Genomic DNA, 25,295 nt, shown 5'->3' on the forward strand with positions numbered 1-25,295 from the left:
CACGCAGTTGCGCTTTGGTCTTTGACTCTGTGCGGCTTGTATTGGACGTCTCTGGCAGCAACATCAGACTTGATCTCACTGAATGAGGAAGCAGCTGCTGCATTGTGCAGCTCTGCACTCGTGGGCTCAGTGTAGACTCTTAATGCTTTCCAGTCCTCTCCAACGCTCTGTGGTGCTCCCTTAATGCTTTCCAGTCCTCTCCAACGCTCTGTGGTGCTCCCTGCTCATCACTTCAGACCCAGTAGAGTTCCCACACTTTCTTGACGTAACCTGTAGTCACCACCCACTCTCAGTAGCATTGGTTTCTACTTGTCACATTCACATCATCAATTTCAGGTTTGATTTGGTTTCCCAGTATGGTTTATAATTCTCATTACAATCTATGCTAAACTATAACCTTAAAGGTTTTCACACGGAATTCTCAGCCTTCATCTAAAAATACTGTATAGAAAATTCCAGAAATAAATCATTTGCAAGCTTTAGTTAATGGCTGTTGCAGTATTGTTGTTGTGCTCTGCTATTCTTCTTAACCTCTTATTAACTATTAATCAAATTTTACTGTATTATTTGTATTTTAAAAAGTAGTACCATTGTCTCTCGGTGTCTTTAAGAGACTGTCGGTTCCAGGAGCTAAAATGTGTTGATGCTTGAGTTCCCCGTGTGCAGTGGCAGAGTATTCCCACCCAGTCTGATCCCATCCTGACATACGCTTCAGCGTCAACAATAACGCCTAACTCTGTGTGCGTGCTGTGTGGCGTCGCCGCGCGCACCGTGTAGGGAATAAGGACACGGGGGAAGACCCTGTGACTTCAGTGCTGCTGCCTTCTGCCCTGAGTGTGCTTGATCCACAGTTGGCTGAGCTCATAGATCGGGAGCAGGCAGGGCTGGCGCTGTCCGTTGTGGAGGAAGCCCTCTAGCAGTGTTGTAATGTATTCCCTGAGTATAAATGGGGATTCCTTATACATGACAGAAAGCAGAGACAGACTAGAGATGGTAGGGTTTACAACAAAGCCCAGGCCCCAGCTTATAAAATACTGTCTTTCAGGGTGTCATCTTTGACCCTCGCTGCCTCACAGAGATAGATGGTCACTTCATTTTTGCCTTGTTTCTCTCCGCAGCCCGTGGTGGCAGTCCCCCTCGTTCCCTCGGTTAGCAGAAGGAAAGATGAGGAGCTCTCAGCTGGAAGTGCCCCGTTGGCAAAGCAGCAGTCATACCAAGCCTCAGAGTACGCCAGCAGCCCTATAAAGACAAAAACAGTCACAGGTGAGTGTCAAGGACAGATGCATCAGTTTCCCGTGTTTTTATTAAAAGATAACGTTAATCACTGAGGGAGGAAAATCAAACATTTACAATCGTATCAATAAGTTCTACATGATTAGTCATTATTCTCTATATAATATAATATAACATAACATTGCATACCATAACATAATATAATATGTTAGTTGATTATTTTCCCCTTCAAATTATTGGTATGTACTAAAGTATTGTTGTTTTTGTCTTGGAGAGGGGTTCTGTCTTTAGTTCTCCCTGCCTTTAGAACTCCCATGTTTTGTAAGTATACTTGAAGATTTTAGATGCTAAATACTATGGACACATTGTGCTATTTGTGAATTATGAATCTTCTCTCTCAGGTACCTACCACTTTTGTCTCTCTTGAGAGGCAAATACAGTAGTAATAATGTTGTTTCTTGAGAATCAATATTTTCTTAACTTAAAATTTGATTTTTTAAGCTTTTAATTAATTTACAGTGTTTCTTTTTTTTTCTTTAATTGAAAATAGATTTTTCTTAAATAATACATGCTTGTTACAGTTTCCCCTCTCTCTACTCCTCCTAATGGAATCCATTCATTTTCTCTCTTTCATTAGAAAATAGGCTTCTAAGAGTTAATAATAAAATAAGAAAGATAAACAAAAACTAACACGGTGCAATTGGACACAGCAAACATAAGGAAAAGAGTCCAAGAGAAGGCACCAGAAACTGACTCACATGTTTGCACACTTGGGAATCCCATAAAAACAGTAAACTGCGATCCACATGTATGTATGTACAGACACACAGACACACAGACACACACACACACACATACACACACTTACAGACATACACATACAGACACACACACAGACACATACACACACTCACAGACATACACATACATACTCACACACAGACACACTCACACAGTCACACATGCACACACACACATTGGCAGATACACACGCTCTCAACACGCATACACACACACAGACACACTCACACAGTCACACATGCACACACACACATTGGCAGACACACACACTCAACACACACACACACACACACACACACACACACACACACACACACACACACACACTCTAAAAGGACCTGGTGCAGACCCTTGCTGGCCCTGTGCATGCTGCTTCAGTCTCTGTGACTTCCTGTGAGATTTGCTTATGTTGGTTGAGAGGGCCTTGTGTTCTTTATGTCGACCATCCCTTCTGGATTTCCCACTCTTTCTGCCTCCCCTTGCACAAGGTTCCTTGTGCCTTGTGGGGAGGCATTGACGGAGACACCTTGTTTAGGGAAGAGTGTTCCAAAGTCTGGCTGAGGTTCCCATCTGCTGTAGGAGGAAGCTTCTCTAGTGCTGGCTGAAGAAGGCACTGATCTATGATTTATGAGTGTAGCAACATGTCATTAAGAGTCTTTTATTGCTATGTTGTTATTATCATTGTTGTTATTGGGACAGTAGTGTTTGGTTTTACCCTAAGTTGCTGGGCTATCCAGACTCTGGTTCTTGCTCACACAAGCAGTGTTGGCTATGGGTTCCCGTCTCAAGGACATGGCCTTAACACACACTACACATATTAGTGTGTGTAGTCATCACTTTTATTTATGTTGCAGAATAAATTACTGAATTTGGAAAGTTATTTAGAATTTATGGTCATTTCCACATATCTGCCATTTTTAATTGCCTTGTACAAACAAGAAATGATCTCCCTGCCTCTTGTTTTTCTTTTTAATGAGTTTTTCTGTTGTCAAGGCAAGGCTCAACTTCAAACCATCCTCTTGCTTCAGTCACCTGAACTACAGGTGCATACCACAACTTGAAGACGCATCCCTCAGTTATTATTAGAGTTGTTATTTCTGCATTCTTAGCCACTGATGCAATGCTGATCCTAAGTTTGTCTCTGATGAAATTGTGTAACAATTTAGTTGGCGATGACCAAAGCATGGTGATTCCAAAGCAGTAGTTTGGTTTGGCTTTTCATTTTCAACCAGAAGCAGCCTGTGTCTTCTTTTATTCCCGTGTCAGCAGTGTTAGCGCCAGGCTGCAGGGCACGTGCTACAAGGCTGGGGTGTGTCTCCAGCCCCCAGCACAGGATATTCTCCACTCCAGCAATGTCTGTGTCCTCCTACTCTAGAATCCCTAATGGCATGACGGATGCATTTGCCCGGTGTTTAGGAAATGAGGAAATAGCTACCGTGAACACAAAAAGACAATGCTGTGCAGTTGTTAATTAGAATTTTATTATCTTAGTTATGATGTCAAAAATAAAAACAGGCAGTAGGAAAGAAATCAGTCAATAAGAACACACGGAGAAACATGGGAGAACTGAAGGCAACTGGGATTTAACTTTAGAAAAAAATGACATCTCCCACTGAGGTAAGGATACAAAGGATACATATCGTCAGCTTAGCTATCATTCAGTTTGCAAACAAATACTTGTGTAGCCTAAATACTGGGGTCTTCTTGACCTATTATGGGGGGTGTGACATTAGTTCATGAGGGTGTAAGCCCTTTACTTTTCACATACAGGAAGTTCTTCTCTGAAGGCCAAATATGGCATCTTTCCTTCTGTTTTTCTTTCTATTTCACTGTTTCAACATGTTCTGAAGTCTGCATTCTCTTAAATAACAAAGCAATCATTCTAGTCATAGGCAGTGCACTTTCAAAGGACAATTTTCACTGGTGAGATGACCAATTTCTGTTAGTAATGTTAATTCCAAGGCATTCACTTCCTGACTATCTAATTTTAATAACTTGATTAAAAGCAAAGTCAGTGACACCAGTCCAGTCAGTACCCATCAGGAACAATGCATCTCAAAGTCCTCAGGCTGTCCTCAATTTGGTTGAGTTTGCATTTGAACATGTATGTTCCTAATTTTAGTGTGGAATTAGTATTACGCATTAAAAACTCCATTTTTGTGGATTTATGCATTTTAGAAGTTACTTGCTTTAATCATGCAGTTTAGCTTAAAGTCCCATTCTTTTGTAATTAATTAGGTGTTTAATTTCATTGGAAAATATTAAAAAATTGAAGATAGAGGCACTAATGTGTTATATGCAATTGTTTTTAGTCTTTGAGATAAAATGTAGTTGAAAAACATTTCTGCCTTAGACTAGAAAAAGATTGTGTTTGAAGAATTTTCTACTGGGATAAAGACAGAGACCCTGTCCCTCTGTAGATGACAATGACAGTCCAAAGTCCCGTTTCACCAACATCCACTCTGGACATACAGTTTGTCGGGCTTACGGGGCATGGAGACTCTGAAGCAGCTTCCCTGAGAAGTTGCACCCCCCCCCCATGGTGACGACTCCTGCATGGTTGCATAGATGGTGCTCAGTCCTATTCTTTCCCAGCCTAGTTTCTCTGACTCATCCCAGAGAACCCCTGAGGCCCCTTGTAATTAGGGCAGAATTGCATCCAACTGTTGAGAGGACTGGTTGGAAGCTCCTTAGAGGAGAGTCCCACGACACTCCCTGCTGCTCCTCCTATGAGGGAACATCAACAGCCAATCAGCCCAGTTGTAATGCTCGTTTGGAAGTAGCTTAGCTGAACATATGAGGATGGTGACTCTGGCTTGGAGATAGTGTTCTGTACAACAGATTCAAAGTTACATCAATGATTTCTGACACAGCACATTTAATGTTAAGACAACATGAAAACATTGGTGAAGTCAGTAGAAAACTCAGTCTAAACTGGGTTTATCAATGTGATTTTCTCCATTTGTAAATTATAAGGCAATTATTTTTATTTCTGAGTCAAATATGCTCCAGTGAGGCACTGACCTATGTGTATAATAGAATGATCTCAGGACACCTTTTTTCAGTTTAGTTTATTACATTTTGGAAAAGTCTGCTGAAACTAAGCTAAGGAATTTTCATCTTCCAAATACAAGATGTATATTGCAGCCTAATGGCAAAGGACTGCCTTTTTTCTTTTTTAAAGATAAATTAAGTTTATCTTTAGACTTTGTGTTTGGATATGTCTTTTTTCCTATGTCTCTGTTTTTAGGTTTTACTTTTATTATTTAATTATGTGTATATCTGTGTGGGGGATGACATAGATTCTTCTTTTTGGGTCACCAACTCACAAAATATGACACAGAGGCATAATTATTGCTAATTATGAAAACTCGGCCTTAGCCTAAGCTTGTTTCTGACTAGCTGTTATAACTTAAATTATCCCATATTTGAAAACCTACATTCTTCCACGCTCTCATTACCTCATCTCCATCATGCCCATCCTAGTTATTCCGCCTCTGGCTGGTGGCTCCTCCTTTCTTCTTCCCAGAGTCCGCTCTCTCCCCAGAAGTCCCACCTTAACCTCTTCCTGTTCAGCTAGTGGCCATTCAGCTCTTTATTAAATAATCACAGTGACACATCGTCACAAAGAGTAAAGGAATATTCCACAACAGGACGATATGTGCACGTGGATGTAGGTGTCCATCTAGACATCCAGATCTCCCCAGAGTTGGAGTTCCAGGTAATTGTGAGCTATACAGTGTGGGTGCCTGTGACAGAACTCAGGTCTTCAGTGAGAGCAGCACCTGCTGTTAACCACTGACATCTCTCTGGCACCACAGGAATCCCTTAAAGGGGTGCATGCACAGTGTGACAGTGTAGTTGCAGTAGTAAAGCCCCTTAGCCATATATACACCAGTAAGATAAATTGTGATTATCTGAGGCAGATGAAGAGCTGAAGGTTGCTTGCCTTTTTCTTCTTGTAAGGTGTTCATTCTTCCTGCAGTGCACGGATGATCATGTGTCGTCTCCTTAGGCAGTTCCCCTGGGCATTTTTGTAGCTACATTTAGAGACTGCAGTTACAAGTGGACTGCATTGCTCATTGAACATTTCCCTGGGTTCTGGGGATTCACATCGTCTTCCTTCCTTCCTTCCTTCCTCCCTCCCTCCCTCCCTTCTTTCTCTCCTCCCTCCCTCCCTCCCTCCCTCCCTCCCTCCCTCCCTCCCTCCCTCCCTCCCTCCCTCCCTCCCTCCCTCCCTTCCTTCCTCCCTCCCTCCCTCCCTTCTTTCTCTCCTCCCTCCCTCCCTCCCTCCCTCCCTCCCTCCCTCCCTTCCTTCCTTCCTTCCTTCCTTCCTTCCTCATCCATCCATCCATCATCCATCCATCCATCCTTCATCTGTCTGTCTGTCCATCCATCATTAGTCCATCTATCCATCCTCAGTCCATCTATCCTCTGTCCATCCATCATTGGTCCATCTATCCATCCTCAGTCCATCCATCCACCATCCATCCATCATCCATCCATCCATCCATCATCCATCCACCATCCTCCATCCTCCATCATCCATCCTCCATCCATCCATCCATCCATCCTCCATCCTCCATCCTCCATCCTCCATCATCCACCCCTCATCCCGTCCCTCCATCCTCTTACTGTTCTGAATGTGTGTGTGCACGGGAAAGGTTAGCACTTCCACAGCATGTGTGTGGTTGTCACAGGACAGCCCCGGGTTGGTTTTCCCCTGGTATGGTGTCCCCAGAGACTGGACTCCGTCTTCAGGCTTGATGGCAAGTGCTTCTACCTGCGCACCTCTCTCCCTGGCCTAATTTTGTTTTTAAAAGTATGTTTCAACAGACTCCATTTTGCTTACATTTATATATTTATCATTTCCTGGGAGGTGGGTGGTAGTGGCAAGTGTATTAGCCCTCCAGCCATCTTGGCAGCCTTGTGATTTAACACCTTTTTACTTGTGGCTAGAATTCTGACGTAGGAACAGCTCTAATGTTGGTACATTTCATTAAATACCATCAAACTGTGTATCTTTCTCATATTAGGTAACATATTCAGATACTTCAATAATTTGTTCAATCATTGTTTATAGTTTTGTGTTTTACATACCTTTTTTAAAAATGAAACTATGTTTAAAATATTACTATCCATGTTTTTAGAATGATTTAGAGTAAGCGTCTCATGTGGGGTCCGATTAAGAAGATCCAGTGAATAGGTCTGCTGCTTGTTGGTCACTAACTTGTGTACAGAGAGTTAAAGTTCCGCCACTATACAGATGGGTAGCAAGAAACAACTAAGCAAACAATTCCGTAGGAGCCGGGGCCCAGGAGCACAGGAAACCTATGACGGGCAGCTGGCTTTGCTTGTGTGTGCACCATTGGAACTGAAGACCGCCCACTATGCGCTTTATACCCTAGGCGAACATGACTTGCTAAGTAAAGCAGCGGTGGATCCTACCCTGAACGGGAGCTAGAACTGAGCCTGGCCATTCCAGCCAGCCCTTCCCTAACTTAGGATGGTGCTATTCTTTTTTGGTTTGTTTATTTGTTTTGTTTTCTCCGCTGAGGTCTTGTTTCTTTGATCCAATAGCAGTTCTAGATAGGTATGGAGAAGTTGGTTAGATCCTGAACCCAAGGCTGGATTGAAGACCTACTATGTCCCAGGTCCCGGGAGGAGAGCCAGGACATACATTTCAGTCTTTGGAAGCCAGAGATGTGTGCTAGAGGCCATGCAGGACGCATTGCTCTGGTTTCTCCACCACTGCCCCTGGTGCATGGGAGTCACTACAGTCTGTGGATTCTGGTCCCAGTAAACAGCTCTCAAGCACTAGATTCTAGAATCCTCAGCCCTACAGCAATCTGACAGCTATTCCATTGCAGTGCTTTAACAGTATTCTAACACCATTTAACTCTTACATCAATGCACGGCACGGTAATAAATTAGGACGTTTGTCTTTTCAGGGACTGCTTTTCTCTCACCGAACATAGGTTTCTTGACTGTAGCAGCATATATGCTCTGACAACCTTGAGCTCTCGTGCCTAACACTTTTTGATTAAAGAGAAGTAGATCTTGCTTAGTGTCTATCGGAAGTGTACCTGGGGAGGATTTGCCCAACTTGTCCTGAATCGCGTGCTATTCTTGCATAATTGTTATGTACAGGAGATTAATTGTTATGATGTGTCCACTGTTATCTCAGCCGTGTATCTAGGTAGCATGACATAAAAATGAATGGACAGCTGAAACATGGCTCTTAAGAATAATTTCTTTAAGGAATTACACTTCGTTTCTGCTAATATTTTGTTTCATAATTAGACATAGCATAGTTAAAAATGGGCAGATAACATAAGCTGCAATCACACATTCTGTTCTGAGAATTGAATAGTGTAGGTATTGTACACATGTCTGCAGGGATTGAGGTTATAATCTAAAGTAAGCGTGCTGTACTTACACCAGACTAGCGACTTTACAAGTCCCCACAAGGATGAAGCCAGGGCTTAAGCAAGCTAAAAAAGAGCCGCACAGCAGAGCTGTCTCTGCAGCCCGTGGCTTTCTGAGATGGTGTCTTGCTCTGTAGCTCATCCAGGCCTGGAACTTGTGATCTTGCCATCTTGGGCTCTACCCTCCCTGGTGCTGCAATCACAGGCTCCAAAACTCATTCTTACTGTTCTCTTTTTAGCCTAAAGTTTATCCTACCCGGGGAAAGGAATTAGGATGTGTATAATTCTGACAGCTCAGCTCTTGTTTGTACAATTTATTTCTCAGCTCTATCTGTTTCACTGTAAATTTTTTCCCAGAAATCCATTAGCTTGAACCATTATAAAAGTGATTTGAGCTATAATGTCAGTTAACTATGAAGTTATGTGAAGACACATTGTGGTGTTGATAAGTACATTGCAAGTGTCTCAACTATGGAGTTCTTTGGAATAAGTAGGTTATTCTCGATTTTTTATGAATTGGCAAGAATTCAGCAAAAATTCAAGGGTTTTTTTAATGCAGTCCTTTCACTCCCTTTTAGCAGTCAGAACAAGATTATAGTTTCCAGATGAAATTCTGAATGTCACATAGTGATGACATATATTTTCCTGGTTGGCTCAGCATGAGATGCAATTTTACATGCCATGGCATGCTGACTAGCAGAACCCAAAAGCCATTATTTCCCAAGGGGCTTCCAAGAGTGATAGCATAGAATGTAGTCTGTGTTATGAAAGTTCCCAGGCATCATTGCAGTCTTGTCACAAGTTGCTTAAAGCTTGAAACACCTTCTAGCCATTAGAAATTGAAAGGGAATTGTAAAACTCGTTTTTTCTCTTTCAATTATTTAAATGTATATTGCCAAGTTAAGTTACCAAAAATAATGATCATTATAAATACAGATTAAAAAATAAGTAGGATATGGTTGACAATCCCTAGATAAAAGATTAAAAGCTGTTTTTTGACACAAACCCTAAGTCATCTCAAACGAATCATGTTACGATTTATTTTGGCTATAAAACAGTATTAAAATCATTCCTAATAATAATGCTATGTGCCCAACAAAGATGTGTGGAAGGTCTTCAAGGCCCCCCACCTCCAAGCCACACCTCCTCCAACAAGGCCACACCTCCTAACAGTGCACTCCCTATGGGTCAAGCACCCAGAGGCATGAATCTGTGGAGGCCATTCCTGTTCAAACCCAGTCTCAACATCCTCAAAGACTAATCTATACACATTACGACATTTTAATTGAGCAGTGTTTTTGTAGGAGATGTAAGCATTATTTGCTTTTTTTGATGGGTCAGGAGCTGACACTTAGCATCAATAAATCGATTTTTCTCATCATCTGGTAAGTGCTACAGCTGAAGCACCAAGCTAAAGTAGTTCCCAGTATAATACTTTTTCCCCATCATGTAAATAAATATGGTGGCCAATAGTGGTAGTATATGCATATGAACAATTAATTGTTGCTTTGAACTAGTAAAATTTATGTCTCAGAATTTCCTATTCATTGATGACTCAAAATAAATGTTTAAAATTACACTGCGATGAATGTAACTTTCATGCATCTACAGTAAGAAAAGGTAAATCGCTTTAAGATTATTTATAGTATGATAGAATACTATGCATCCTCTATGCATTTGATTAAATAAGACATTATAGTGCAGCATTTGCAGGACAGGAAGTGAACATAGTAGGTGAAAGAATGCACCCTGGGGGCTTTGTAGAGTCCAATGTTTCTGTCACCACTGCCTGTAGTGACTTGGGACATGTTAATAGCCTCATTGTGATTGGCCACCTGTCTAGGGAATAGATAATAACCTCCTAGTGATTGGTTGCCTTATGTAGCAATCTTGATGGGTCTGGATAATAAAGTATTCCTTCTGGCCTTTGTGGGCTTAATGGCTGATTATTTGTATGTGCAGTGAGTAGGAGCTACAGAAGTTTCAGTAGTGAATATAGTTCTGTATTAGTAGATGCTTATACAGAACATTTATCCTGCCCATAAACCATGCTGAATGTGGGACTTGTTATCTTACTTCCCGACAAAGCCCCAGACACAAAAGTGAGCTGTTGACTTTTGGAAAATAAAAATAGTATATTCAAAATAGTGCACATTTGTATTTCTGATAGCCACATTGTTATTTAATGATAAATGCCATGTTGTTCTTACTTACACAGTGCTTTTAGGCTACACTCAGGTTTTAAGGACTCCCCGATTTTTACAACTTGTACTAGTTGGTGACTTCACGCATGAGTGCTGTGTCTCCATGCCTTCCCTGCACCTGCCTCGTTAGAGCACTGTGCTGGAGAACACGGTTGTCTTAGAAAGTGGCTCCCATCTCTTTGTCAGGTGGAAGTACACTTGATAATCTTACCATTCTCCAAATGGGTTTGTTCCACGCTATAAGAGTCATTTCATTGCAATAATATTTTCACTAGTTTTGAAAATTTGCCATAAACTTCTGTGAAAATCTTTTGTACTCATCTTTCCAAACTAATTCTAATTACTTTGATATTAACCTAAAGTATGTTGAGGTTGCCACTTTCTTGTGCAGAGAGGCCCCAGTGAGTATGAGGTCAGTTATGTGTTAGGAAACTCGACGTAGGTAATTGTTACACAGCAGTGCATAGCCCAGCACACACAGCAGAACTGCAGCATTCACCTGACCTGCCGTCTTCCGCCTGACCCCAGAGCCGTGTATGCCGAGGGGTGTTTCAGTTTCTGTGGCTTTTGTTTATCTAGAAGATAAGTTCTCACTAAAACTTACAAACCATTTAAAAATATATTTGGGTTATATCACAAAGTTTTGCATTGTTTCCATTGTGAAAGATATAAAATATGTTTCTGCCAATGCCTTGAACTGTACCTCATCTTCAATCGGTTAAATTACAATTTTTATTGAAGGTCGTGATTGCTCAGCATTTTCTGTTCCTGTCACCGTTTCTTCCTCTTCCCCTTTTTCCCCCTCTTCTGTTGTTTTGTATGTAAATTTCCTACTTGTAGTAACATATCAGTTTAAGTTTCATATGACTCTATGAAGATAAAATCATAATTTGCATGGTGTAGAAATTTTTCAATAGCTTAAAGCAATTTGTGAAATCCTATGAAAATTTTGAAATCCTGTAGTTCTTGAAGAAGAAAATTTTCATTAGCAGCAGAATATCTATTTGATTATGACATAAGCCTTTTGTATATCTTAATTTTTGTCATCATAAAATACTTTTTAATTGAGAAAGTCTATGCCATTTTCATCAGTAAGATGCACTGATGAAAGACCTGGTTCCCATCAATTCATGGTGACGAGTTAGTGGGGTGGGGTGCTTCTCTGTGTAACCAGTTGGAGAACGCTGCTTCCTTTCAGAAGTTGGTCTCGGCCATCTGATGCCCACCTGGCTGCTGGTAGCAAAGTGTGGCACTCAGGGTCTCACGGAGATCCACGGTTTTAAGCAGAGAAAGAGAGTGTCTTAGAAACTCTCTCAGTGTAGCTTTGCGGAATTTCAGTGTATGCGCTTTGCTGTTCTTATACTTAGAGTCCCGACCGCTGTCCGTTCCTGTGAAGGCCATGCTACACATCCATGAAGGCAGTAGACATCCCGAAGAAAGAATGAAAGAATTTATCGGAATATTATGGAATGCAGTGAAGAGTCTTACACTACAGGTAAATTGAATATTAGAAAAATTACTTCTCATAATGTTATAAAATTTTAGCATATTTAATAGCACTATAATTTTTCTGACACTTCTGTCTCATGTACGTTGGTGTACTACGCTTAGTACAGACAGCGTTTCTGTATTCTGTCTCATTGATGGTCTTAGCTCATTACAGACAATATTCCCATATTCTATCTCATGTCCATTGGAACAGTTTGCTTTTTTGCAATTAACATTATGTGAAAAATACATGTTTTATAAAAATAAATGTGTTTTCAAATGTTTATTTTAATTTAAAATAACTCATTTATTCTAAATACTATTTCTTTTAAATATTATCCAAAAGATTAAAAACTTAATTTCTGAGTTAGTTTTCACTCAGATAGGGGAAAAAATATAAGTAGTATCAAATTAGTATATAAAAGCTCTTAAATAGCCGGGTGTTGGTGGCACACGCCTTTAATCCCAGCACTCCAGAGGCAGAGGCAGGTGGATCTCTGTGAGTTCGAAGCCATCCTGGTCTACAGAGCGAGTTCCAGGACAGACTCCAAAACAATGCAGAGAAACCCTGTCTCGAAAAACCAAAAAAAAAAAAAAAAAAAAAAAACCCTTAAACTTTTTCTTGATTATAAATTAAATGTAAAAATTATTATTTAGTTATGTCTTTATGGATATTAAAGTTTATTCTAATTTATTTTGACTTTTTAATGCATTTAACACAATCTATTTGTTGTTCAACCTAAAGTATTTTGGAGTTGGAATTTTTGTTTCAGCATGTTTGGCCTTATTAATAAATCTAGAAGGAAAAACATACTGTTTTTAATAAACAATTTTTTTCTTGATACTTTGGGAATTTCATATCATCCACCCTAATTCTACTCATTTCCCAGTTCTTCAGTATGTCGTCTTCACCCTTGTAGCATCCCCAGCAAAAGAAAATAAAAAGTAAATAAAAATTTAATTAAAAAACCCCATGTTGCCCCTCCCCTTTTCTACTTCTCCATCACCTATTCATTAGTCAGAGGTGTTGGGAGCTGTTATGTACCTTTTGTGCAAAGAGCTTTACTTGTAATTGCTGACTGTAATCAGTTGTTGGTCAGGTTCACAGCCTCCGGTCAGAACACCATGGGCCCTGAAACTCCTCCTGGATATCCTCCTGTTGCCCCAAGTCATCGAGGTCCTGTGGCTGTGCTTCTGCAGGACCGGTTCCTTCCCTTGCCCCGGCAGGTCATAGATGAAGTCCTAGATCTGGGCTTGGGTGGGACCACCCCCTCAGCTGAGGGGCAAAGCCAGCCCTCCCTTGCCCATGCCATTGGGATCATCTCTCCTGCAGCAGTGGTGAGGGGTGGAGCTGGCTCTCCCAGGGCAGGGTCCACAGAGCCAGCTCGTCCATGTAGGGCGGGGCCAGCTCTCTTAGGGCCACAGAAGAATGGCACCGGATGAGCCTGGCCTCAGATTTCAACACTAATGGTCCACATTTTTGTTTCAGCAAGTTTGGAGATATTAAATCTAGTAGGAAAGAATTTTCTTGACATTTTATATATAATAGAGTTTGGGGGAAGTATCCTTCTTAGAGTTTTCTTTACACACTGTTGCATGAAACTACTTCTTGTCTGTGACATGCATGTCTTCTTTTCTCTGTTCACTATTGCTAGTTTTTCTGGTAAAAGTCTGACCAGAATCCTAGAAAGCGAGTCTGTGTAGTACACACGTGTGTGTGCCCATCTTGTGTGGAGCCCCTCTCAGAGAGACCCTCTAGGAAATGCTGAGACTCTGAAAGGATGCAAGTATGCCTGGCTACACCAGTCCCTGAGGCAGACTAAAGCTACGTAATACTCTGTTACTGGGACAAAGTAGCGCACACACTCGGTTTAGGAAGAATACTTCGTTTTTGCTCACTGTTTGGAGACCTTTGTGTTGTCCTTGGCTGGCTTCGTTGCCCGTGGGCTGTGCTGAGCACTGCCCTGGGGCAGGAAAGCTCAGCTCACTGCATCTAGAAAGTGGGGAAGAGGCCAGGGACCGCATCCACCAGCCCGAGGCACATCCCTGCTGCCCGGCTGCCTCCAACTAGGACCTGCCTCCTAACTAATTTAGCTGTGGTTTCATCAGTGGATTACCCCACCATCAGGGGTCTTCAACACAGGAGTTTGGGGAACATTTTATATCCATATTACATTGGCCCAGATGAATATTCTCTGATTAATTAGTAACTAGTTGATGCCATTCTGTGGTCTATAATGCAGTAGTTAAAAAAAACAACCAAGTAATCCATGCCACTGAGTGATTTTTTTCATATTAATAGTTGTAGTAAAAATTACCTCCTCCATTCCTTGTGTAGTCTACAATGAAGTGAACAACACTGTAGGATTTACCTTTTTGATACCATTTTAAAAACTTTAATGATGGGACAAGAATAATAGTAGTAAGCTATAAAGTTAGATGTCAGCTTTAGAAAATATATCATTATATTTCCAAACATTCCCTTTATATTGATTGCTTAATTAGGTTCTGAATAGTATCAAAAGCTTTTATGTCTTTAAGTTACCAAGTATACAAATTGTGCTCTATATTATACCCATGATAAATTAACAGAATCAGATTTATCATACTGCCAGAAACAAGCAAAATAAATGAACAAAATACAAAAATCTATAGTTTCGTTGATTAACCAAGTGAGTCAATTTTTTTTTTTTTTTTGGTTTTTTCGAGACAGGGTTTCTCTGTATTGTTTCGGAGGCTATCGGTCCAGCCCGGCCTCGAACTCACAGAGATCCGCCTGCCTCTGCCTCCCGAGTGCTGGGATTAAAGGTGTGCGCCACCAACGCCCGCCCCAAGTGAGTCAAATTTAAGTTAGCTTGTTAACTGGAGGATTTAGGGAATGGCAAAGCAGTGTGACTAGGAGGTCATCAGCATTCTGGCTCTGGTGTAAACAGTGATGCCATTTAAACAGGAGAAGAAGAAAGCACAGTTGAATTTCATGTGCATATTTGAAACGGTTGTGAGATGTACTGGCATTTTGGAACATTTCTTTCTAGAGTCAGAACAGAATTGTAGTAGAGATTTGATTTGGGGAATCTTCCCATTGGTGGTTACATCAAGGAGAATGTAAGAGCAAGACATTCACCACTTTATAGTAGTCGTTGGAAGTGGAAATGTCCCTGGTAGTAGCTTACCAGATGAATGTCAGAGCATGCTTGAAGGTCCATGTAGGTCAGGGAGTGCTGGATTTCCAAGAGTCACAGGCAGAGCTTGAGTATTAACTCTGGGCTTTCTGTTGCTCATCTGTGCTGTGAAATATACCATTCCTTTGTAAAGTTATTTCCAATTTTGCCATTCTTGTAGGATGTTGTCTGTTTATAATGATGCAATGTCCTTAGTAGCTTTAGTTAATCTCATTTCATTGTCAGTTACTAATAAATAGAAATAATGGTGGCCCTTATTCTTTTTCAACATGAAATCAGATGAAATACTCAACAAGACTATCACCCTTATCCTTTGAAATGCACCATGTATTTTATGGTTCCTCATCTTGAGGAAGTATATTGCATATTAATTTACATATGATTATATCGTTGTGTAAGTAAGTATCTTGCTTCTGACCTACACACTTTACTTCCTAGTCATGGCCCTGTGTCAAACCTATTCATATAAGTTTTAGAGATAAAATTATAATATGTTCATATTAAATAATTAAAATCTGTTACAATATTGTTTGTAAAGAAGGCATTCTCCATCTTCTAAGATGTTTTATGGACCAAAATGTAAACCAGAAAACTCTGAACGTATCATCAGATAAAACTCAATATCATAAATTTTAAAACCATCAGAAGATTGTCCCCTTAGTCAAACTTTGAAGAAATAAATGTAATTGACTTCAGAGTTTATGGAAAGTTGAGTTTGGAGCCAAAGTTGATATTTGCTAAAACCATGTTATTTCATACTTAGGGTAGGAAAACTCATGAAGTATAAATGCATTAACAATATTTGGTATAACCTATTTATTTTTTCAGTGTCAGAATAGGGCTTTTATACATACTCGTAACGGTTATTTTGTAATACTGCTTGTTGACTTTGACATTTTTGGGGGGTTGGGAATGTTTTAACAGATTATATTAGGCTCATTTGTTCTTTGCTGTTTTTCTTTATCTGGAAACCACAAGGGCCAATATTATCAGCAATGATCTTATATTTCAGAAAGCTACAGTTTATTCTGCAAGCACCTAATTAACAATGGCATAAAGTTACAAAAATAGAACTGTCTCAGAAAGGAAAGTATTTTCATTGCTGTTGTTGAGCTCAGCTGTTTTGCTCATGTGTGTTGAGGTTCAGGCCGGTACCCTATAGCATGTCAGGGTTTGTTCTGTTTTCTGAGTCTCTGATCCCTGAGTGGTACCCTGCCATTACACAGAGAACTACTTCTGTGTGACTCTGGTGAGGCTGTTAATCATGCTATCTCAAGTAAAGCACTGTAAGCCAATTAAGCTAGGGCAATTGAATTCTCTCCTGGGGAATTTCACCCTGATTGTGGCCAGTAATGATACAATCATATTTCTTGATGTCTGGTGAACTCCCTGACTTATCTCAGGATCAAGTATGAGTTGAGTAGACATTTCAGGACAGGCAGCTGAATAGTCAGCCACATTAATTATGAAAGCATGTTTTTATAACTTTGACATTCACAGCTCTGTATGTGCATATTAGCTTCATAGTAAGGAGAAACCCGAAATTCAACTCTAGTTATTTGCCCCCCCCCATCAAAATTGAATAGGAAAATTATGGAAGATAACCCATGTTCTTGAGATTTTATTTCTATTTGAAACTCAATCTGAGCCATATTTAGATTCCATACCCAAAATATTTTGATGAAACACAGTGTTGGCTGGATTTATGTCATCCTGACACAAGGTAGAGTCTGCAAGGAACTGTTGAGAAAATGCCCCCAGCAGGTTGGCCTGTGGGCTGCTCTATGGTATCTTCTCTCTGTAGGCAGGAGATGTAAGAAAGCAGGCTGAACCAGCCATGAGGAGCAAGCCAGTACACAGCACCCTCCATGGCCTCTGCATCTGTGCCTGCCTCCAGCCAAGTTCCTGCCTTGAGGTGCAGCCCTAAACTCCCAGTGATGAATGGGACTGGGACCTACGAGCTGAAACCAATCTGCTCCTCTCCAAGTTGCTTTTGGTTATGGTGTTTGATCATATCAGTAGAGACCCCATATAATAACATAAAACAGGGGATGAATTTGGTTACAGTTCTGTGTATGTGTTTTGTTGTAGGCTGATAATTTTGACAGCCCGTAAATATATAGATAAATAATTACATTTTAAAGTATGCGCATCATGTCCATCTTTTTATGTCCTTGAGAGCCAATATATTTAGTCTTACAAATAACAGACAGTGTTTGTGGATTTAATCTTTGGCACTTGTGTAGTTGATAATATTTCTGTCAATGTTGTATTTCCCCTAAGGAAAATGACTTATCACATATATATACCACAGCTCTGTTTGAACTTCTCTGACCAGTAAGTGAATTTTATAGATTGCCCCAATAAATTTCTTCTATGTAACAAAATAGTGAACAATATAAATGAAGTGATTTTAATCTCTGGTGGCTAAAATCATCATTTACATATTTAACAGTTCTTTGTTGACCACCTAGTGAATGCTAGGCACTATGTGGTGTGCTGTATCACAAATTAATTGGGAACAGTTACTAGTAAATGCCGGGCTCAGTGCTTTGGGCTTTAGCGCAAATCAAATGGTACAGTGTTGACTTCGAGTTTATGGTCTGCTGAAAGTTGTGTGATATCCAGAAATTCTCTGAAATACTGTCTGGTAACGTTTTTGTACTGCTCAAAAGTCTAACATGTTAATGAAGCTCTCTTTTCAGTCTTTATTAATATTTTTTAAGTCAGGCCTACTTCTTTTGTCTCTGTGTCTCTGAGCTCCAGCTCAGATCATTGTACATTTTAAAGAGTGCACAGATGAAAAACCGCGAGTGACGTATTTTACAATGTTCATTTTTTTCTTTAACTTGAAATTGTTTCTCAAAGAATATTCATATAGAGAATGTCTCATTCTATAGCATTTTTAAGTAGTTGCAGTTATTCTTAAAAATTTTTTTTTCAAATGAAGGGAACATATTATTTGGGAACAGGAAGCCATTATCTTTTAAAGGGCACCCAGCACAGCATTAGGAAGCACTTACATATGAAGTGTTCCGTAAGATGGGCATTGACTAGTGCAGAGTTTTCAGATTAACGTGTGAATATTTCTCTTCTCATGAGTCACCATCACATTTATGCAGCACATAAATCACAAAAATGCTTTTTCTTTTTCCCCTGTCACTGAAAATCTTTCCTCATAAAATATTTACTGATTACAGTTTTCCCTCTCTCTCCTCCCCTCCCCTCCTCTCCCCTGTCCTCTGGATCTACTCCCTTTCTATCTGTCATTAGAAAAGAACATGCTTCTAATTTTGAAATCTCACATATAGAGGTAGAGAACGGCATGGTTTGGATTTGTTTTAATAACACAGAAACTTGAAATTTAAGAAAAAGAATACATTGCAATAATTTTATTTGTTAAAATATGAATACCAAACATTTTTTTAATTTATTCATTTACCATCTGCATCTGACACCTAAGTGCATAGCCCCTGACCTAGTAGGAATTAAATAGAGGTGGTTCTACTTTAAGAATTTGTAACAGTCCCCTTACTTTCACCCATGGATATGTTCAGGATTGGCAAAAGAGCATGTTGCTACCAAAACTGAAACAAGAGCCTTGAAACAGAAAGGGTGTTGCTATGGAAAATGAAGTAACAGTCAGTGCAGCTGCAAAGCATTAATGAATAGGATATATTTTTTTTAAAGATCATTTGTGTTTGGTGTGGTGCAGAGGGTCCCAACCAGGTGGTTTCCATGAACAAAATCTGACCCCCGTTCTCAGGATGTCTTACTGGCAGATTACTTCATTTTCTTTCCCTTGGATTTTCAGGTCTTTACATTAATACAGAATTTACAGCCGCACATTTATGCCCCGTAACATAAATCACTCAGAATTTTACATTAAACCCCAGTTTAGACACATGGTGTAACAGTTACTCTGAAAACGTAAAAAGATTCATGTTATAGCCTCAGTGTATAGAAAACATGCTACTCCATAACAGATTTGAACGCTTACGTGTTTAGCATCTAATCACCAAAGGAACCCCTATCACATACATCTCACTTTGGGAAGCGTGTCTTCTTGACTTTTTAACAAGCTCATACATGCATTTACTTTCTGTTTTGTATACATTCGTCTTGAATCCATGGTATGCAATAGCTGACCTTTCACTTAGTCAACTATTTCCATGATATTGGAAATGAGAGTGCAATTGAAATTGTATTTCTAAGCCTGACTTTCTGTATTTGGTCACATGTTTTAATATATTAAACAGATGGCCTTACATTGTTGAGAGCATTTTTAACTTATCTTTAATATCTATATGAATTGTTAGTCCTTATTCATATTTTGTTCTTTTAACCTGAATCAGAAAAGAATACTCACTTATTATGCCATTGTAAATTTTACAATTAAACGTCACTAATGAATTACATTAATTACTTAAAACATATTGCTGATATATTTGGGACTATTTAAACTTATTTCTCAGTGAAGTACATTGTGATCTTCACCTGACCAACTGTTAACACTTGAAACCTTAAATGATCTAAGCTGCAAGATAAGGTTCTGAAACTACTAGCAATCAGTTGATACACCACACGCGTTTGTTTTTACAGAAGGCCATGTACCATTTTTTCTCCCTGGATTCAGTAGTTGTCCATACCCAGCAGTGTGAAGCCAACATAAATGGTGTTGTTTACTTTTAGGTTAATGAGTTGTTTATTGTATCAAGAAAACCTAAGTGGAATTCCATGCTCTCACTAGAAATACATTACCTTGAATGAAGGGTTATTACTGTACCTATTATTATCGTTTATAGAAGATCGTATCCTTGCTAACACAATTAGCTGAAATATCCTAAGACTTAGTAAACAATGTAGTTTTTACCATACCTTCAAATCACATCTTTGTCACATAATTTCTATACTAACAAGTTGTAGTATAGTTTTGCTTAACAAAATAACTCAGGTATGCAGGATTTTGAGGCAATATTATAACTGCATACAAAATACTATTTGTAGTCAGCTAAGAATAACAGAACTTAATCTTCACTGCTCCTGAATTGAAAAAACAAGCAGATACCAATAAGTTTTGCATCAGGGTCTAATTTGGTCCTAATGTTGAATTAAGAATTATTTTCTGTCTTTAAGAGGAATTAAACTTTTATGTAAAATCACAATTTACATAATAACTTGAAGACTACAATGCAAAAAGCAGTTTGACTTCTAAGACTTTTCATTTAATCATGTGTAATACATATGCTGTACACACGTGCACACACACATGTGCGCAAACACAGCCTCTTTGGGTGTATACACAAAGTTTGTTACACAGGAACATTGTTTTAATGGTTGTTTAGAGCTGTGAACTGAGTCTTTTAAGTCTGTGTTCATCTATTTCAGTTTGTAATTTTAAAATACAGGACTCTAATTGGGCATAGAAATAGCTTTTTTTTTTTAAGTTTTCTCTTACCTGGCTGTCACTAACCAGATCTAATGAACTGGAGAAGCAGGGATATGTGTTCATTTTCCCAGCCCATTTCCACCTAGATCATGACTCTTGAAAGCAAACCATGAATGGCAGCTTCAATTTTGACCTCATGTCACTGGACGCTTTGATCAAGTTTATAGCTTGAAACAATACTTTTCAATTGTCATTTTGATTTTTTAAGTCAAACAACTCATAAAGACACACACAGGGCGTGTTTCTATTTTTGACTTCGTTACTTATTGTGAAGATATTAGTAGTTCAAACGTATGTGTTATCTGACCCAAATATTTTAAATCTGATTTCCTTTCTAGCTTGATGTACAGTCCTGCTGTGTGTTCATCCCAAATGACAGCCTGCCTTCTCCAAGCACAATCGTATCTGGTGACATCCCTGGGACAGTAAGAAGTTGGTACCATGGACAAACCAGCACACCAGGGACACTCGTGCTCTGTTTGCCGCAAATAAAGATCATCAGTGCTGGACACAAGTGTCTGGAGCCTCTGCAGGAGATTCCCTTTGTCATCCCGCGGCCCATCCTTGAAGAGGGTACGTTTAAACATTCTTATATACTGTTATTTTATGATAGCGGTTTAGCCCTCACCCACCCCCCAATTTTAATTTCATCCCTATGAGTGCTTTGGCTGCATGTGTGTCTAACACCAACCACCTAAGAGCAGAGTCCAGAGAGATCAGGAAAGTGCATTGTGTATGCAGGGACTGGAGTTACAGACAGTTGTGAGCTGCCGCGTATGTGCTGGGACTGGAACTCTGGTTCTCTGGTAGAGCAGCAGTGCTCTTACCCATGCAGCTGTCTCTTCTGCCCTGACGTGTTTCTGATATGTTAGCATACATGTAAGTATGTATGTTAGTATATATGTTAGTATACATGTAAGCCAACTTCTGCATGAAGATTTATTACAATTGTACTGTGTACTGGTATATTTTGTTGCCCTCATACTTTAAAATCATTTATAAATGTAAATTATCTATAAAATATATGATATGTTATTTGAAAATTACAAACAGGGAATATTAGGATGAAAGTTGGTTTGAGCTTACTTTATTTCTAAAGACTTTGTATGACCTTCACTTTGACTATGTTCCTTCCCCTTCCTCAACTCCTCCCAGATTATCACTGCCTCTCTACCTTTTACCCACCCAACTCATGTCCCTTTTCTCAAACACACACACACACACACACACACACACACACACACACACGCTGGGAAAACAACAGAAAGGAAAATCAAAACTACCAAAAGAAACTCAATAGGACAGAAGAATACCAAACCAGAACAAAGAGAGCCTATTTTGTGCCAGGCAGCTATTCCTGGGCGTGGGACCTGCCCTGAGTGTGGTTGGTAGACCTACTGACACTCCATTGGAGAAAACTGATTTTCTCATTCCCAGTAGTTACCAATTTCATAGCTTCTTGGTTAAGGTGGGATTGCATTCACTTTCGCTTTTCTGTGCTAGGATTTTGTCTGCTTTTTCAGCCTGTGCAAGTCTTGAGGTTGATGTCACCTACTGCGTGGTCTTAATGTGTATCATTCCTGTTGGGTGGAAGACATTATTCATGTAGAGTCATCCACCACCTCCGGCTCTTATTCTGTCCTCTTCCTCATAGATCCCTGAGCCTTGAGGGGAGGGTTTTAACAAAGACATCCCATCTGGTTTGAGTGCTTCAGAGTCTCTCACTCTCTTCACATTGTTCACTTGTAGACCTCGTTGTTACTTCCCGTTGACGGCACATAGAAGCTTCTCAGACAATGGACGGATGATGCCCAAGTCTATGGGGATAGAAAATTATCACCAGGAATCTTTGAGTTATGTTCCTTTTACTGTATATCATTAAAATGTAAGAATAGTATTTGGATTACTGTATATTCTGTTTATTGCCTGAAAGCAGACAGCCTGTGTATGCTATAGTTTCCAGTTTGATGTTCAGTTCTCCACCTTCCATGAAAAGTCTGTTGAAAACTTGCTTTCTGGGCTGGTAATAGAACATATTAAAAGGAAGACTTTTTAGAAGTTCCTTTTGCACTGTCTTTGTCTTGAGTAGGCCTTCTTTCTCTAGCACCTTGGACACATGATTCTTTCCAGTTTGAATCTGGATACTAGACCTCTCTCCTGCCCCCATCTTGTGGTGCTCAGAATCCGTATCAGATCCTTGTACATCCCATGCAGATGCTCTACTCAGAACGATTGTGTTATACTCAACTAGTGAGTTGTGGGAAATCTTTCTCAGGTATAGAACTGAGTTGGTAAGGTTGAAATGATTTCTCCTGGCATCTAACTGATGCTCATTAATATTTGTGTAGCTACTTTAAAGATGTAATTCCCATGCCACAGGGTTCCATTTAAATTATCTAATTTAACATTCTTCAGTGTGTTCACAATTTTGAGCGATCACCACTGTTGTTGATTTTAGAATATTTTACTTTCCCATAAAAGACATACCGTCTTGTACATTACTCTCCATTCTTTCTAATCTCAGCCTGTGGCAATTGTTAATCTGCATTGTATCTGTATGAATTTAGTGTTTAGATACTTTGTATAAATGGTATCATAGTGAATTGTCTTCTGTGACTGAAATTTTAAAATCGTTGACGTTGTAGTAGGTCTCATCCTTTTGGATATTAGGCTCAACAGCACAGTTTGTTATCTCTTTCCTGGCCTTCTTTTCCTTCCTTCCTTCCACCCCCTCTCATCACAATATTAATTATTTTGTTCAGCCTGTGGTTTCCCTACTAAGGTGAGGAGCATAAATGTGATGCCTGTCCTACTCTCGCTCTCTTCCGTCATCTAGCGTTGCATGTGGAAAGCACGGAGCTCACTATACCACCTCTAGTCTGTATGAAGTTCCCATACAATTCTTGGTGGAAAGCACGGAGCTCACTATACCACCTCTAGTCTGTATGAAGTTCCCATACAATTCTTGGTGGAAAGCACGGAGCTCACTATACCACCTCTAGTCTGTATGAAGTTCCCATACAATTCTTGGTCAATACTGTTTGGAAGTCCATTGGTAACTCAAACAGGTTCTTTATTAAGAGCCTTTCTAGAAATTTTGAGAAATGGTTAGCAGGGGTGCAGTGGAAGCTATCTAATGAGAGAATTAAGGCCCTTTGTGCCCTCCCTGATTTTGAAGTTTTAGGTGTGGGATTCCATGCTGAAATCCATCATCTGGTTTCAGATGCAATGGGAAGAGATGGCCTCTGCTGTAGGCAGATTCAGTCTATGGACGGTGTTTGGGTCAACGTCAGCATCTTGAGTTTCATTAGGGAGCACTTGCACTGAGCCTTGCAAATGTCATTTGTTACATCCAGCCAACACCTCTGCGCAGATGGGTTTCTACCCTGTGCCTAGCAGAGGTTTGTTATTTCTTCTTTGAAAGAGTTGCCTGTGACTTTAATAAAATATTTTGACAGAAATGGAATATTGAGATCATTTGTAAGTTAAAACCTTGCTGTTGGATTTAGTGAGATTCAGTAGAACTGATGTGGAGTTATTCAGCATCCATGTACAACCTGAAGGTTCTTTGTCCTTGCTTTGTTCCCTCTATTGGTTTATATATAGTGTTCCATTTTGAGTTGTTAAGAACAGTTTCACAATCAACTTCTATCAGTTATGAAGGTGGTGATGTGCTGTTTCATTCAATGTTTTATTTTCCCATCTTTCTAGGCATGTTTGATTCCATTCTTAAATTATGTATACAAAAATAGAGATCCTTAGACTCTCAGAAAAACTTCTAACCTTATTTTTATTGTGATATTCTTAAATGTGTTGAGAATGACCATGCATACTTTACAAATGATGTTAGATTTTAGGCCATTCCTAAGCCCAGGCCTCAACCTCCCAGTGATGAAATTAGATGGGGGGTTTGCATCTCTTGTGGTGCAGTGTTCAGACCACCTCAACCTGGCTATCAACAAGGCTCTATTCTCTTCTTACCCACATTCAGCCTGCTCAATCCTCTATTAATTTATGGGTTCCATAGCTCCTAAATGCTAAGATGGATTCTTGTTCCATCTGTTCTGTGCTACTCAAGTTTGCATTCCCGAATGTCTAAAACATTTACATCCAACAGAGATCAATGTGACAGAGCTGAATATTTGCAGTTTCCTGATTAAATTAAAGAATTCATATTTTCCCCCGTGGACAGTAAGAAAAAGGCAATATTTTTTCCTGCTCAATTTTTATATTTTAAAATCATTGTAAAATGTGTATGGTAGTATTGTGACACTTAATTTTAGGTTTACAACAAAATCAAGAAACAATTACAGACACATCCTATGTATTTCTTCCCCATACACATGTACTTCCCACATCATAGACCTGAATGCTATACTGGCTACAATTAATGGGCCTACTGAGGTACCATTATTTCTCAAAATTTTTAGTTTACTTTAGCACTGTCTTTTGGTGATACATATATTATGTTAGTAGAGACAAATGTTATCCTTTACTTTACAGCTAATAT

At 39.5% G+C, this 25,295-nt stretch overlaps 1 protein-coding gene across 6 annotated transcripts in view; it reads left to right on the forward strand.

The window, feature by feature from the left end:
- The window catches only part of Vps13b (vacuolar protein sorting 13 homolog B), a 431,910-nt gene that overhangs the window by 149,544 nt on the left and 257,071 nt on the right, over window positions 1-25,295 (forward strand). For all 6 annotated transcript variants that reach the window (XM_040730366.1, XM_040730368.1, XM_040730367.1 and 3 more), the window contains exons 20-22: window positions 1,119-1,263; window positions 12,034-12,161; window positions 21,124-21,358. In XM_040730366.1, coding sequence (XP_040586300.1) covers window positions 1,119-1,263; window positions 12,034-12,161; window positions 21,124-21,358 — 508 coding nt within the window. The remainder of the gene's footprint in view (window positions 1-1,118; window positions 1,264-12,033; window positions 12,162-21,123; window positions 21,359-25,295) is intronic.

The sequence above is a fragment of the Mesocricetus auratus genome, unplaced genomic scaffold (assembly GCF_017639785.1).
Source record: "Mesocricetus auratus isolate SY011 unplaced genomic scaffold, BCM_Maur_2.0 Super-Scaffold_100023, whole genome shotgun sequence".
In the NCBI taxonomy this organism is placed as follows: Eukaryota; Metazoa; Chordata; class Mammalia; order Rodentia; family Cricetidae; genus Mesocricetus; species Mesocricetus auratus.